The following is a 16452-nucleotide window of genomic DNA, read 5'->3' as shown; positions in this document are numbered from 1 at the left end:
TAACTGACCAATAAGTCAAATATTCCAATTGTAAATGCTCCAATTTATATTGTACATAGAAAAATGATCGGTTCCAAGGATAAAAATCCTCAGAAAGAGAGAAAAGGAGAAAACGATTAAGATGGTCATAATATGGAGACAATTCTTAATTCTAAAGACATAACTTTCATTAAATCTCGAGGTGGTTCAGGTACTGAAAATAAATGAAAATGAAGTTATCTTTATTGTTTATGTCATTACAGGAAAAAGTTGGAGCCAAAAAGATATAGTTGTTGAGAACAATTTTTTGCATAAAAGGAAATGATGAAATAAGACGAGGATCTTAAAGATAAATTTGTTAATGATGATTGGCCAAAAATATAAAGACACAATTCAAATTCAAAGTTTTTGGAATTATAATCCAAACATATGAAGGTGTAAAGTCAGTGGGGTACAAATGTGCAAAAATTATAATGAGAAAATGAAGTTGTAAGATATAAAACACGACTTGTAACACAATGATTTTCACAAAAGCCTGGCATTTATTATATGAAAATATATTCTCTTGTGGTGGATGAAAAATCACCTTCAAATATCTTATTAATCAGACAATATACGAAAAATTGGCATGCGTCTAATGGATGTTATTATAGCCTATTTATATGGCTTATTCGATCGATAATGAAATTTATATGAAAATCCTATTAGGATTTAAAACTCTTGAAGCATATAAGAATTCCCGAAAAAAAATTTGAGTAAAGCTTTAAATATCACTAAATGGATTAAAGAAATAAAGACATATGTGGTATAATTGAACTAATAAAATATTTATCAGTCAATTTATAATTTAAAGAGATTGTACATGGATAAAGCAAATCCATTGAGTACCCCAATGGTTATGAGATCGCTTAACATAAATAAATTATTCATTTCACCCTCATAAAAAATAATTTCCTAATCTTAAAATGTTATTAAGGCATAATATATAGCGGTCATAAAGGAAATTAATTATATAGCTCAGTTAAGGGGAAGATATTATGATGATATATACTTATATGATAACTACAATTCAGAAAGAGAGTTATAAGAAATGCACTCTTTTTCTCTTCACCAAAGTTTTATCCCATTGGGTTTTTCTTGGGAAAAGGGTGAACATCCAAGGCAGAGCTATGAAGATATTAATAAAGTGGATGTTCAACTTTCTAACCCACATCTTCTCCCCATTTACCCTTACGTTTTCTTTCTTGTTTGTAAGTCTATTAGCAGTATCATACTCTTCTCCAACACGAAGATACTGGAATAATAATAATGTATGTTTGATGTTTACTTGAGCCGCACAAAGGTAGATCCCAAACAAGATTTCGATCACAAGTGGAAGCACAACAAGCTGATATATGGGACTGAGATTCGTAGACTCAGAGACAATAAATGATGTTATAATCAGGGGGAGTAAAATATGTGTTGCACTCTCTTTCCTTCACCAAGGTTTTGTCCCATTGAATTATCCTGGTAAGATTTTTAATGAGGCAGCTTGCATACATATTATTATAAGTGTATACTTTTTTTCCTTCACTAGGGTTTTTTTTTCTACAGGGTTTTTTTCCTAGTAAGGTTTTAACGAGGTACATTAAGTTAATGGACATCAAGGAGGAGTGTTATAAATATAACTATATAGATGCTCATAACCCCCAAAGGAATGATGTATAGCTCTTGTAACTCCCATGAGTTATAATATGTAATTAGGAGAATTTAACACTATAATCTATTCTATTGTAACTCATTGTAGTAAAGGGTCTATAGAGACCATGTACAGATCTTGTAGATTGATAATACAATACAATGAAAGTGATCTTTCTCTCTCCTTGTCCTAATTCTTTATTGTCCTTCTTCTTGTTACCCTTTATTTTACAACAATATGCTCATTAATTAGGAATTGGAAAAGAGAAGTGAAGGATTTAATGCCTAAGTAACGTGTAAAGCTTTAATTTCTTTATCAGTTGATTCAAAACTCAGTTAATTGGTTTCAAATCGTATCGGATCTATATAAGCAGCAGCTCTCCTAATACTATTTTCTCTTCGCTAAATAAAAAGAACAAGCTCCTCGTTACTTAAATAAATAGTTATTGATAATATTCTTCATTTCTACTTCATTAAAAAGTACTAACTTAGAAAGAAAGAAAAAAATGTTTTTTTTTTTAGCCCAAACCAATTCAACTTGAGAACACTGCTAATCAAACCCCAAATGCTTCAAAAATATGAAAAGGTAAATATGTTATGCATACTTTGTAGGGATAGGTTATTTTATCTACTATTTTTTCTGTCTACCTTTACATACCACTCTAAAATATCATTAGATCAGAATTTTAACTAAAATTTATCTTTCTCTCTTTTTGAGATTCTGATATAACAATGTTGGAGGATGATAGACAAAAGTAGACAGAAAAAATAGTAAGTAAAATAATTTATCCCTACTTTGTATGGTAATCAACAAGCTTCATACATCTCTCCCAGGAAACAAGCATTTTCCAGGCAACAATATTGACAATGTTATGATTGGAACGGGCAAGAGATGTACCCAAGTACAAGCTTTAACTGCAATAAGTGTGCACAAGTAGCCAATTTTGCAGAGCAATGAACTGCTTAAGTAATTGTATCCAATTGAATATCTTTTAATCAAACGGGTTTTTAGGAGCAACTGAATTAGCATTTTCGCCTACAGTTTCTACTGCATAAGGTTCTACAGCAGTACTTACATACGAAATTTCAAAGCCAGAGCTAGACTATAACGAAAATTATGATCTTAAGAACAAATTAAACAAATCCAGATAGATAAAGACATTCCAAGCAGAACAACTATTCAGAAAATAAGCTTAACATCGGTCAACCAGCAGAGCCCACTTCCCCCTTTCACAATACATAAAAAGGCAAGTTAATTCAGTGATTTACAGATATGAAATCATGGACACTCATTTTGTGGATGCAAGAGCCTTCGACAACATCATAAAATTGCTTCACTTTCTCCTCCTCTTTCTTCGTCTTCTGTCACTTTCATCAGAACTAGCCGAGTCTGAGTCAGACTCGGAACTAGCTGTTACCGAGTCTGATGAAACAGAACTCCCTGACTCTTCACCTGATTCAGAATCAGAAACTTGTTTCTGTTGTTGCATGATAAGACGTGGCATATTCTTCAAATACTCACGTAGGTTCTCAGTAAGACCACCAAGTCCAATGGATGTGAAGAAGTTAATGCAGAACCGTGTGTTTTTTGGGTTATCTTTTGGAAATATGGATTCATAAGAGTCCTGCATTGTGGCATCATTTAATCGCTCATTCAGCAGCCGAATGCCAAGATGCTCTGATAATTCCTGTAGTATTGTAAAGTTAAATCAACATCTTTTACATGGAGAGAGGCAGGCATAAATTATCAGTACATCCCATAGACAATATCACACAACAAATAGAATAAATCCCCACCAAAAATCAGCTTTTATAAAGATAAAATGGTAATATCTATTAAGCATGTTTTGCCTACAAAATAGAAAAGGTTAGGCAATGGTGACGAGCCAAATAAAGACATCACACCATGCTGCCAATTTTTGTGGCTACATAAGAAGACATCACATCCTCACAGAATCACTACCAAATATATTTTTAAGGAAAACCATAGTAGGCAAATATCCTAGTGGCGTAGAACAACTAACCCCAAAATACTTAGCAGTATAGCAGATTGCTTGGCGGCCACTAACAAGGATAGGGGATACAAATCAGAAAATTTATAATACACCCATAAATACCCAACTCAAAACTTTAAACATTCACCAGTAGGTGTTTTACCAATGAACAAGAAAAGGCTGAGGATGACCTGCTCAGTGGAGTTGGCCGACTCCAATTAAGACATGGCTGAAGGGGTGAGGGAACAGGGGCTGGAAACACTGCCACCGGGTGGGCTTCGGCACTTAAAACACACTGGGCTGCCAGAAAATCACTGGCCTGCTGGAACAGAGGCATGTGAAGTGCAAAACAGTGGGAAAACAAGTGAGCTTGGCCGGAAAACCACTGCACAGCCAGAAGCTGAAAACAGATGTGGGGCATTGGGCTTCCTTCAATGCTTTTGGTGCAAAAAGGATGGAAAATCACAAAATACTCCCTTAGATGGGTGGGAAAATGTAGAAAAGGATAAGCAAAACTCAGTTTTAGATCCTGTGCAGAGTAGCATTGCTGAAGTATTTATTAGAGAAATAGTTAGGCTCCATGGCATTCTGATATGATAGCAACAAAGGTTTACTCTAGGAGACATTTTAGAGGAACAATTGGTGTGGCTGACTCAGCAGTGAATATTCTGGAAGAAAGGATGGAGGGCAATTCTATTAGAACTGTTGGTAAGGAGAGAGAAGGCAATGATGACGTGGTAGGAGGTTGAGGTGGTTATGAGTCAGGTGTCATTGCAAATGAAGGCATTGGAAAAGTGGAACCTGGAATTGGGAGAGAATCAACACCTCTAATGTGTTGAGTTGTATCTTTTATTTTCTTTCTTATTATGGTCTTCGTAGCTGATAGGAGAACTTGGATTGTAGTAGAATTGAATTCCTTGTTATTTTCATTACTGTTTTTTGTAATTTCAGCTTATTAATATACAGAAAATCTGGAAGGTGTTCCTTCTAGGCCAAAAAACCCTTTTCTTCGTTTTTATCTTCCATTTCTATGATCCAGTTGTATTAACTGGTATCAGAGCACTTTGATCCAGTTGTATCAACTGGTATTAGAGCTTTCCACTATGTCTCCCGGTTGCAATCGAGCGGCACGGGTGGTGATGCCGACATTGCAGTGTTCGCCTGGGGCTAGTAAAAGACTAGCGCAAAGCCAGCCCGCATGGGCGCCGGAGCTATGGAGCGTGGTGGAATGTTAGGGCCAAGGTTGTCAGTAGAGGCTCGTAGCACCGCTACCGTAGAGGGTAGCGGCGGTCGGCCGCTACAAACCGCAACGCTACGCGACATTGGCTGTAGCAAAAGGTAGCGACAATACTGCTACCCGCTACACCACTTCCATGTTGGAATTTGATGGAAAATCCAGAGATGATGATGATTTTCTTCATTATTTCACTTCTTGTACTTGACTATTTGACAATTTTATTGTTCATCTGTGTTTAGTTTTGGATCCTTCCTTTATGTTCCTTGTATTTGACATTGATTGTGGAATTATGTGTTTGATTTTGTGTGACTTCTTATGTTTGATCATTAATACTAAAAGCGGTATTGCCTCGTTTCTTGACTGTTAGTATAATATATGTGGAATTAATACTTTACCGTAACGGCAATACCGCTACCCGTTACACCGCTATACCATTTTCGGGTTCGGCATCTAACTGCTACTGACAACTATGGTTAAGACCCATTTGTAAGGTATGGGACTTAGAGTCCCACATTGATTGTATGAACAACTAATGTGGAGTTTATAAGGCCTTGGGCACTCCCACCCTTTGAGCTAGCTTTTGGGTGGTGCATCCCAAGGTTCTTACCACATTCCCATTTCTATTGTGAGTGATAGAGACCCTACCTTCACTAGACATTTTTGGAAGGAGTTATTCAAATTGCAATGTACTGTCTTAAATTTTAGTTCAGCTTATCATCCTTAAATGGACGGTCAAGCGAAGGTGTTGAATAGAACTTTGGAGACTTACTTGAGATGTTTATGTTCGGAGGAACCGAAAGTTTGGGGGACCTTTTTACCATGGGTTGAATATTGGTATAATACAAGTTTTCACACAGCAGCTCAAACAACACCTTTCGAGGTCGTTTATGGTCGACCTCCTCCTTCCCTAATCAAGTATATTCTTGGCGAAACTCTTATTGAAGCTGTGGTAAGGGATTTGATGAGGCTTTTAGGCAATTAAAGTACCATCTTGAGAGAGCTCAGTCTCATATGGCTAGGAAAGCGAATATGCATCGTGCTCCTTCCATTATCAAAGAAGGTGATTGGGTTCATCTAAAAATCAGGCCTCACCAAAGTGCATCTGTTCAAGGAAAATTACCTCCAAAATTAGCAACCCGATACAATGGGCCTTTTTTAGTGCTTAAGCAGATTGGATCTGTAGCATTCAAACTCCAACTACCAAGCCAAGCTCGTAAACATCCTGTCTTTCATGTTTCTCAATTGAAAAGAGCCATTGGCTATCACACGGTGGAAGACAAGCTCCCTGCAAATTTGGAATATAATGTTCCCATTTTTATTCCGGAAAAGGTGATGGCTACTTGTACAATTCGTGAACAAGGAGTCCCAAAAACAGGTTCTAATTCAGTGGCAAGATCATCCAGTCGAAGAGGCATTTTGGGAGGATTTGGCAGGGATTCATCACCAATTTCCTGAATTCAACCTTGGGGACAAGGTTATTTTCCCCCGGGTGGTATTGATACCCATATGGGTGATTGAGGACCCAAACCCCTCAAAGTTTACTCTAGAAAAATTAATTAAGTAGTTAATGACAGTTTATGTGTTAGTTAATAACAGTTATGTCAGAATTTATGACGGTTTTGTGTTGGTTAATAACAGTTATATCAGAAATTATGATTAATTTATGTTTATGCAGTTAAGGGAGGAAGATATTAGGTAGTTATTCTGTATTATTAGGAAGTTATTCTGTATTTTTAACAGTTATGGCTTATGGTGTTGGAGGGAAAGAACTTACTTAGGATAAGAAGATGGGGAGGACTGAGAAAGGCACAGTAGAAGGAGGAAACTCCTTGTGAAGAGGAATACCCTCTTGTATTGTGTTATTACTAAAGTAATTGAAGTTTGTTCAGTGTGGATTATATTACTCTTTCTTTTTTATTTTCATGTTGGATTCTAAAAGTTAATTCAAGGTCGTAAAAGAAAAGGCAAGGCTGCGTACAAGGACTGCCCTCGCCCCTACCCTCCCTTGCCGGGTTTAATAAGGAGTTGTGGTTACAAGTGTCCTATGTCCCTGGCCCAATGCTTGATTAGTTTTCATGGTAAGCAAAGGAAGCTAAATTTTTTTACCAATATGCAACCTTTACTATGCTGTGGTACTTCTGGTTGGAGCAGAACTCTTGTATTTTTAAGGAGGTTTCTTTACCACCACACTTGAGTTGGGATCAGGTTGGAGTCTTCATGGTGTAAAGCATATGGCCTTTAGACATGGTTTCACCAATAGAAATGCTGAGTATTTGGGAAGCTTTGTTCCATTGAATTTTTATTTTTTTTGAGGATTCGTTGTCCTCCCTTGTCTTCATAATTTTGTTTTTCATCTTAATGAATTTCTTCTGTTAACCAAGAAATAAAATAAAATTACATAGCATATACATTACAAAAAACAAGAGCTTGGTTGGATGCACATAATTTCCTTTTCAGATACAAAATTCCTTCAACCACCTTTTAAGCAATAAAGGCCCAAAAAATCTTTCTTGAGTATTTTTCTAAACCGGTAATGCAAACTTGTTGAAATAATAAGACAAACACATGGAGAAAAAAATAGAATATTTGAGTTTGATTCTAAGTACCTGGAAGAGAATCTTAATAAATATACGTGAAGAAGAAGTTGTGTCCTCTTCAGTCAAGCGTATATATGATAAAACATGCCAAGGTAGAGCATCTGTGCCAAGTAAATGAGCAAAAAACTTTGCCACATTTCGCAGTTTATTGGTTTCAAGTCGATGAATCATTGAGTACTGCTGCACAAAGCACTTTTCAAAATTTTCTTGATGTACTTTGTTGATCATGCAGAAACGCTGCCCCAGAAGACCATAATATCGAAGGTAAGTTCTCTCTTGGCTGCAACATTCCAAAAGCATAATGCACAATTCCATCTGCCACCAATCAGAAAGAATTATAATTATTTTAAGAAATTAACTTGTTTGAAAATAGCATAAAATAAATGGAAAATGATATAGCAAATGCTGGAAATGACTGTTCAATCTGAATAACTACTATGGATGCAGCTTATGCTTATAACAATCGGACATGAACTCAAGCCCTAGTTCTTTAAAAAAGCATCAAAATCAGATAATGAAAACACAAGAACCAAATAATCTTGCATCCAGGTGATATCCAGTTAAAACCTAATATAAAAGATCAATAAGTGACAACACACAATTGTTTAAGCTTTTTAAGAGAAAAAGAAAAGCCATTTTTCTAATTAAAAAACAGGTCCAAAATTCATAATAATTAGATAAATTTTCAAGAAAAAGAAAAAAAAAGGCATAAACATTTTTAAAAAAAATTGTTTTAGTACTTTCTTAGAAGCTAAGTAGCTTCTGAAAAAAAGCTACATCGTAAAATCATCCTTTTAAAGCTTAAACAAAGAGGTCCTTACTCTATGAGGCACATCAACGATTAAATACAAGGGAGGGATAAAGAGAGCATTCAGCTTTTTCAATAATATCATGCCCAAAAAGTAAAAGTAGATATTACTTTTCCTTTCAAAGAATTCAAAATTCTTCCATATTATTTAAATATTAATTTAAAGCATCCAGAAAATATTTAGAATAAGAAAAACGCAAAAAGCAGATAGTTTTGACAACAAAACAGTAACTGCCACCAGAGATTCCATGCTCACCTCTTGACCAGGCTCTAACTTAATTTTCAGAAGCTTATGACCCGCTTCCTCAAAATCTACACTAGACATTATTGTTAAGTAAATTGTTCTTCGAAGATTGACAAGATTTGTCTCTGTTTCATCTTTTATTTCCATACTTTCTTCTTCCTCTTCATCAGATTCATTGTCTTCATCATCTTCATCTGACTCTGCATCAGAGCCTTCCTCATCCTCAGATTCCTCACCCAGTATTGTTTTCTTCAACTCTTCATAACGCTTCTCATTCTCCAGGAAATTGGGGTTTGGCTTGAATATATCTGAGAAAAAATAAAATGGTAAATAAAGAAATCACAATGACATAAGACCACAAATCGATCAAATTAGATACAGATACAAACTTAACAATACAAAATGTACCAAGGGAGATCTCTTGATCTATATCCTCATCCAAGGAGACTTCATGTGTTAACTGATCTTCCTGCTCCACAAGGTCCAGCTCAGGACGAACAGCTGGATGGCCCTGTAAACGTAATGCAACCATCATAAAGCATTTCAATTTTCAAACTATTCATTCAACAAAAGAGTTGACATGGGGTGTTATCGCATTAATGTGCTATTACTGTCCCAAACAATAAAAATAAGTACCTGAAACTTGGCTTTTCTAATTGCAAATAAGCCTTCAATCAGAAACTGAACACGTTTGTCAATTTCTCCTTCATGAAGAATTCCACGAAACCGCTCAAAAATACCTGTAAAATTATAAATCTAACTTAACAAAAAAAAACCAAGACTGTAATTGATCTTAAGCATTATTTGCACATATAAGTGTCTTGCATTGGCATATTTGTGCAAGCATGCAGGAACCTATACAAGTATAAACCAGCAGAAGACCCAAAGCAAGTGGATGCATTTGGGTAGAGCAATAATTAAATATATAATCATTTTTTGTTTTTATAAAAGAAGAAATATTAAGATAAAAGGAAAAGATAACAGAGAGATTGGAGGATAAGATATACTCCCTAAAATAAGAAAACACAAACAAAAGAGATTTGAAAAAAAAAAAAATTACATGCATCACACCCAGGTAATAAGGGACTCGGGTTCCTAATTTTGCCACTCACAATTCCCTCAAACTAACACAATTTCATGCACCTGGAATCTCAAAACCCTTGATTCCACTCTCCCCCTTTATTGAAGAGGATGAGGTAATTTTAACCCAAATATCATTTGCATAGCCTTACCATGATTTCATGAAGTAGTTAATACCATGAAGCAGAGAAAAGAGATAACATGAAGGGCTATAGTAACTAGGAAAAAAGACAAATGAGCGAAGTCATAATCATAATTATAAATAAAAAATCTAAGCAAACTATTGACATATAATTCAAGGGAATACCCACCATGAAGGCCTTTAGGAGAGAGATCCTGCAGTATTGAACCACATTCTGTGACAAAACCAACAGCTACTTCAACACTGTCATCGGTAGGCTTTTCAAGTAAAACTGTAAGTAACTCTAGAGCAATGATCTCGTGAGCCACTTGCTGATTCACCAGATGTGCTATAAATTTAACAGCAGCTAGTAATTGGGGCTATAAATGATTAAAGCCAAATGAAAATTACAATTAGAAGTAAAATAAAAGTTTAACTAAAAATGAAACAAAAGTAAATTGGAATAACAATAATGATCTTTGAAAAAGACCACACCATTAAATTAGTAGAGAAAGAGGAGTCACTACATACCTTGTCATTCCGTTTATAAGCTCTCTTTAGCTGCAAAACAATCCTTCTTAACAAAAGTTCCCCCACCTCAGGAAACTTGGTATTCACAACAGCAACCAACGCAGCAAAGACATCCGTAAAACCCGGAGATGCCATCTGGGACTTCATACATGACCGACAAAAGAGGCCTCTTCCCCTAACCAAGTTTTCAGCAAATAATTCCGGGATTATGTTTTTTATATTAGTAGCATTTACTTTGTTCACAAGTCCATTAATGCTCTTTCTTAGAGCATCCCACGTTAACCGTTGATACTCAGCACTACTTTTATCCTGAACTTCTTTCATCATCCGAGCCAACTTAAAAGGGGGAATGTAAACACCTCCACTCTTGCCCAAATTAGATGCATCACCATTCAGGTTACCTTCTGGGATCTTGACCTCTCGTTGAGTTCTTGCACTGTCAACCATTCTTCCATGTCCATCCTCTTTCTTCCTACTTTCTTCCTGTCGCTTGCTCACATCCTTCTCCCTACGATCCCTCTCATTGTCACCATCCCTTTCAGCTCTATGCCTCCTATCCCTATTCTTATCCCTGTTCCTCTCCCTATCCCTATCCCTATCCCTTTCTGATTTCCTGACCCTATCATATTCTTCCTCCGATTCATGACGCACCCTGCGATCTTTAATTCTACGTCTGTCCTCCTCAGCTCCACGCCATCCATCGCCATTTTCATGCTCATAGGTCCTCTCTCGCGATCTGTATCTATCTTTCTCTGCTCGCTTGCCATCCTCATCATACCTCCCACAGGACTCCCTAACACCAAGACCATCCTCACCTTCTTTCTTTCCACGACGCTGATCATAATGCATACGCGATCTCTCCCCTTCTTCTTCTTCTTCTTCCCTAACCGTTCCTTTTATCTGGCCCTCTTCCTCAGAACTCTCAGATTCTTCCTTTATTTCCCTATGTTTACTCTTCCGGCCCTCATCTTTATCCCTATCCTCCTCGCCATTACGCGTATTGTCATCCCTCTTAGCTCTGTTTCTTTCTTCCAAGTCACTATCATCACTCTTATCCCTGCGATAGTGACGACCATCAGATCTAGAAGGACGGTCGGATTTGGAACTCTTCTTGCTGCTACTACTACGATGACGATACCTATCTCTCTCGCCATCCTTCACATCATCTCCACTGGATTCACTACTGTTTTTTATCACATCATCTTTACTTGATTCACTGCTACGTTTTCTTGCCATGCCAACTTAAGAACCAACCCTAATCTAAACGAACGAAAAACAGAGAAACACCAAAATGCAGAGAATGACTGGAGCGCCTATTGTTATCAAGTTAACAACACAAGAACTGTAGTCACCGAAAGAAAATTCAATTCTTAGATAAAATCAAGAAGAATAACTAATTAGAGGGGGGAAACGAAAATTTGGCATAAAAATAACTATTCAAAATATTAGGGTTTCTAGAAACTTCTGCGACAAAACCAAAAGTCACTTACACTGCGAAGAAAACGAGGACCGCCGAGGGGAGGAACCGGCGGCGGAAAAGGCTGTGTCACTTCCTCGAAAGGCGGGTGCAGTGTTTGGAGAAGAAGAATAACGAAGTTTTGATTGGGACAGTGTTTGGATTCAATAGAAGAAGGATTGGGGCACAAGTGGGAATTTATTCGGGATATATGGGCTTTTTTATCAATATAGCTTTTTTTATAATTAATTAACAAATTGAATTTATTTATAAACTATTTTAAAAATTATCTGAAAAATTACTTGAATTATTTATCCGGATAGTGAGGGGTGTACCCGGATAAATCTCGACCAGAAATTCAAAATCGTTCGAATATTATCTCAACTATTTCAAATATTTATGGCATCTCAATGTGTTGTTATGCACCATAATAATTGAACCCCTTGCGCCTCAATAAATACGTTTCATCATTGCTTAATTTTTGGAAATTATTCTGAAGTTATTTATTTTTGAATTAGTATTTATTTTCTTCCTAATCTGTTACAATTTTGTTTTCCTTTTTTAATATTGATTTCTTTTCTAATTAGTGTGTAGCTGATTTATAGGGATTATACCTTTCATCTTAGCAAAAAGAAATATGAATTATTCAGAAAAATTATTGTTCCCTTTTTTACCAAAATTCTTTATAATGCATTCTTTACCAAACTTCATGTGCGCATATCCTTCAACAAAATGAGGTTGAGCACAAAAATCATCTTATTGAAACCACTCAGATTCTCTTACTCCATGGCAATGTTCCTTCCGGTTTTGGGACGATGCCATTTTCACTACTTGCTACCTATTTAATTGGATGTCTTTCTCTCCGGTTTTGGGATTTCTGGTCGAGATTTACCCGGGTACACCCCTCCTTATCCGGGTAAATAATTCAAGCAATTTTTCAGATGTCAAGAACTATACCCAGGTACACCCTTCCCTACCCGGGTAGGTAAAAAATTTCAAAATATACCCGGGTAGGGAGGGGTGTACCCGGGTAGGCTTGGTGGTCAACAGTCAAACAGGGGCAGATTGGTGTTTTGTTTTTTTGGGAGGTTAAATTTTCGAAATAGTTTATAATTAAGGTCAATTTCATAATTAATTATTAATAAAGGGTTATAAGGGTCAAAAAGCCGGATATATAGGATTAAGATTTTAAAAGCTTTTTTAAGATAAAATTTTTTATAAATTTTAAAAGATTTTTGAGAATTGAAAAGATGTTAAAGATTTTTTTAAATTATATTTTTTACAATTAAAATTTCATAAAAATAAATTTTAAAGGATTTAATAAGATTTGAAAGGATAATAGGGATTTATAAGATTTTAAAAAATCATATGAACTTTTAACAAATATAGAAAATTATATGAGTTAATAAAAAAATAACAAAAAATGCAACGATATTAATAAAAAAAATAAAACCTAATATAATTTTCTAAATTAGTAAAACATAATATAATTTTTAGCAAACATTCAAAATTACTAAGCAACAACTTTCCACATATCTAAAGCTATATTAGTCTTCCATACTTTAGCATTTTTCGTTCCTACTCTTGTATTTGACCAATGGGTTGAAAATTATCTTTTCGTTTGGTATCAGAGCTTTGCATATATGATTATAAGACTCAAAATTTTTATTTATTAAAATAATTCTAAATTTGCATATAGAACCTAAGGTTCGTGATAAAATTTCGTTTGGAATTTTTTACAATTGATCTTGAAAATATTGGGAGTTTTTTCTGTGTAATGAGAGTTTTTTAACCATATATCATATGCATGTTTTCATTGAGTATTCTAAGAAAATTACGCATCTGAATTTCTTGGTTTTATTACATGAAAGTTTAAAAAATTTCTCAAATTATCTTCAATCGATACATTGAAACCTTAAATTGTTTTTGGGTTTTTGAAAAGCAAGTTTTTAGTTATCTATTGACACAAAAATTGTTTGAAATTATTTTCTATAGCGAATGAATTTCGTTCATGAATATATTGATACGAGATACAGGGTTCATATTATGAAAGTTTTAATCTTTCTTTAAATTGATATTATTTCATTGATGTAAAATGAAAATTGGTTTGATAGTTTTAGTTCCCATGTTGTTTTCCCACTATTTTATGTTATTTTTAATACAAAAATCACACATTTTTGTGCCAAGAAAAATCGCGACTCAACTTGAAAAATTATTTTTTAAACTTCGAAAAGCTCTCAAAAATCGCTCAAAAATCTGGTGTTTTGAGATGAATTACATTAGAATCTTGTTGGTTTGTTGTTTCTCGGTTGTTTTGTGATGTAAATCGCTCAAAAATCTGCTGATTTGGAGCTTTGACGAAACTCCCATGGCGGAACCCTATTTCGAGCGGGTCAACCTGCCAAAGGAAGAAGAAAATACTGCAATAGAGAAATCTCAAGAAATCTTAGGGGGTTAGGGTGAGATTGTGAGAGGCGTCCTATTTATATTTCTCACTAAAAAGTCTCACGAAATTCACACCAACAGAAAAACCATTAAAATCGTCAGATTATTGGATTAGTTTTTTAAGATAAAAAGTCTTATAAATTTTAAAATACTATTTAGAATTGGACGGTTAAAGTCGTTTTTAAAAGACATTTTTTACAATCAAGATTTCATAGTATTGTATTTTAAAATATTTTAATAGAATTTATAAGATTTGAAAGGACAATATGGATTTACAAAATTTCAAAAAATCATATGAATTTTTAACTAACATTTAAAATTACAAGAGTCAATAAAAAAATAACAAAAAATGCAATGATATTAATATTAATAATAAAAAACTTAATATAATTCTCTCAATCAGTAAAACATAATATAATTTTTAACAAACATTCAAAATTACTTAGCAACAACACTCTGTATATCTAAAGTTATACTAATCCTCCATGCATTAGCATTTTCTCGTTCATGCTCTTGGGTTTGACCAATGAGTTAAAAATTATCTTCTTAATTTGGTATCAGAGCTATTTATATATGATTACAGAAGTAGGATATTGTAACAATCAATTAATCAATGGGATCTTAAATTGCAAAATAAAGGCTAAACAGTTTAAATTAAATAAATATATAATTTACTCTAAAAATCGAATTAAAATAAATTAAAGTTTAAGTGAACCATTTGTTGGTGGCAGACAACTCATTTGATGTCTTACTGCTTTCTACATTGAAATTTTCAAATTAATAATAACTCATTATTTTCTGAAATATTTATTTTAAATTTTGAATTTCATTTAAATTTCAATTTTGAATTTGAATTTTGAATTTTAAACTTTGTAGTGGTGGGAAAACATTTGGACAATTATTGGTGGCAGCTCATTTATTATACCATTACTTTCTAGATGGATTTACGCCTAAGGTTTGGATGAGAATCTGACATTTACACTATATAGCGATTGTGATATTTCTGTAATTCTTTAGAATGCACTTTTAAGTTTGCACTTTTACGTTTAATAATGAGTTGCCAATTCAATGAATAAAAATGAAAAATTGTTAATGCATATATGAATGGAATCCGGCTTTTTCACCCTTTTGCCCCTTATTAATTAATTAATAACCATTTTGCCCCTGATTCGAAACTATCTACCAATCTGCCCCTCTTTAATCGACTACCTTGCATTTTTAATCGACTAAACGGTTGTTGGGAGATTTAATCGACTAAATCTCTCTACTTAATCGATTAAAATCATACTGACTTATTTTTTTTTTGTAAAATATGAAGATTTAGTCGACTAAATAGGGAGATTTAGTCGACTAAATCTCCCAGCAGCCATTTTTTGTCTGTTTTGGCCATTTAGTCGATTAAAAATGCAAGGTAGTCGACTAAAGAGGGGCAGATTGATAAATAGTTTCGAATCAGGGGCAAAATAGTTATTAATTAATTAATAAGGGGTAAAAGGGTGAAAAAGCCAATGGAATCCTCATAAATATAGGAGTTGCCAATGCTCATAATGATAAGATGGAAAATGAGAAATAGTTATACGAGATATAGAAGTTTAAAACAGATGAATGAAAAACAATCATACGATATAGAATTTTAAAACAGAAGAATGAAAAATAATTTATTTAATTCAAAATTCTAAAATAGATATTTAATTCTTTTTTAAAATATTTAAACTAAATAGTTAATGCGAAAAGAGTTCAGCATTAAATAGTGGCAGACAGGTGCATTAATATCCCATTTCTTTTTTAAAATTCGAAATTTGAAGTTGATATAGGTGAGAAAAGAATTTAACATCTTTAGTGGGAGACAACTGTATTAAATTCCCACTATTTTCTACATGGGAATTGTTAACCCTCATTTTGAAAAACATTGAATTTTTTTTTCCATATTTATCGAAAAACCAAAAGACCCAAAGAAAAGAGTTCAGCAATAGTTAGTGGCAGATAGGTGCATTAATATCCCACTCCTTTTTTAAATTTCGAAATTTGAAATTGATATTGGTGGAAAAAGAATTTAACATTTTTTAATGGGAGACAACTTAAATCTGATTTTAATTTTTGTACATACAAATTTGTAAAATTTCAAATACAAACGACGCAAATCCTTGCAAAAAATAATTATTTACATAAAATGCTGATAGTTAAAGGTTGCAAACTGGACTTGGCCCAGAGGGCCTGCCCGCTCCGCCTGCCAACACATTTTTATAATTAAATTAAAATTTCACTATTCTTCTTTTATAATTA

At 34.1% G+C, this 16452-nt stretch overlaps 1 protein-coding gene across 2 annotated transcripts; it reads right to left on the bottom strand.

Annotated features, from left to right (window-relative positions):
* Nucleotides 1-2663: 2663 nt before the first annotated feature.
* On the bottom strand, nucleotides 2664-11844 carry LOC133300253 (uncharacterized). 2 transcript variants are annotated; one of them, XM_061499769.1, is made up of 9 exons: nucleotides 11759-11844; nucleotides 10269-11610; nucleotides 9928-10117; nucleotides 9173-9276; nucleotides 8945-9047; nucleotides 8549-8844; nucleotides 7736-7799; nucleotides 7494-7540; nucleotides 2664-3344 (listed from the first exon to the last, which is right to left on the bottom strand). In XM_061499769.1, exons 2-9 carry the CDS (start codon nucleotides 11502-11504, stop codon nucleotides 2991-2993), a joined length of 2394 nt encoding a protein of 797 aa, XP_061355753.1. In that variant the 5' UTR covers nucleotides 11505-11610; nucleotides 11759-11844; the 3' UTR covers nucleotides 2664-2990. The 2 variants fall into 2 exon arrangements, with proteins under 2 accessions (XP_061355753.1, XP_061355752.1); XM_061499768.1 differs by having other exon boundaries at nucleotides 7494-7799.
* Nucleotides 11845-16452: the final 4608 nt, after the last annotated feature.

The sequence above is a fragment of the Gastrolobium bilobum genome, unplaced genomic scaffold (genome assembly GCF_033153095.1).
Source record: "Gastrolobium bilobum isolate Gb01-03AN ecotype WA unplaced genomic scaffold, APGP_CSIRO_Gbil_v1 utg2191, whole genome shotgun sequence".
In the NCBI taxonomy this organism is placed as follows: domain Eukaryota; kingdom Viridiplantae; phylum Streptophyta; class Magnoliopsida; order Fabales; family Fabaceae; genus Gastrolobium; species Gastrolobium bilobum.
This window is presented reverse-complemented; position numbering and strand designations above follow the sequence as displayed.

Coding starts and splice junctions, on each gene's coding strand:
- LOC133300253 (XM_061499768.1), bottom strand. CDS start 11,504: ATGGCAAGAAAACGTAGCAGTGAATCAAGTAAAGATGATGTGATAAAA. Junction 9,277..9,927: donor CTCTCCTAAAGGCCTTCATG/GTGGGTATTCCC, acceptor ATAATTTTACAG/GTATTTTTGAGCGGTTTCGT. Junction 8,845..8,944: donor AGATCAAGAGATCTCCCTTG/GTACATTTTGTA, acceptor ATTTTTTCTCAG/ATATATTCAAGCCAAACCCC.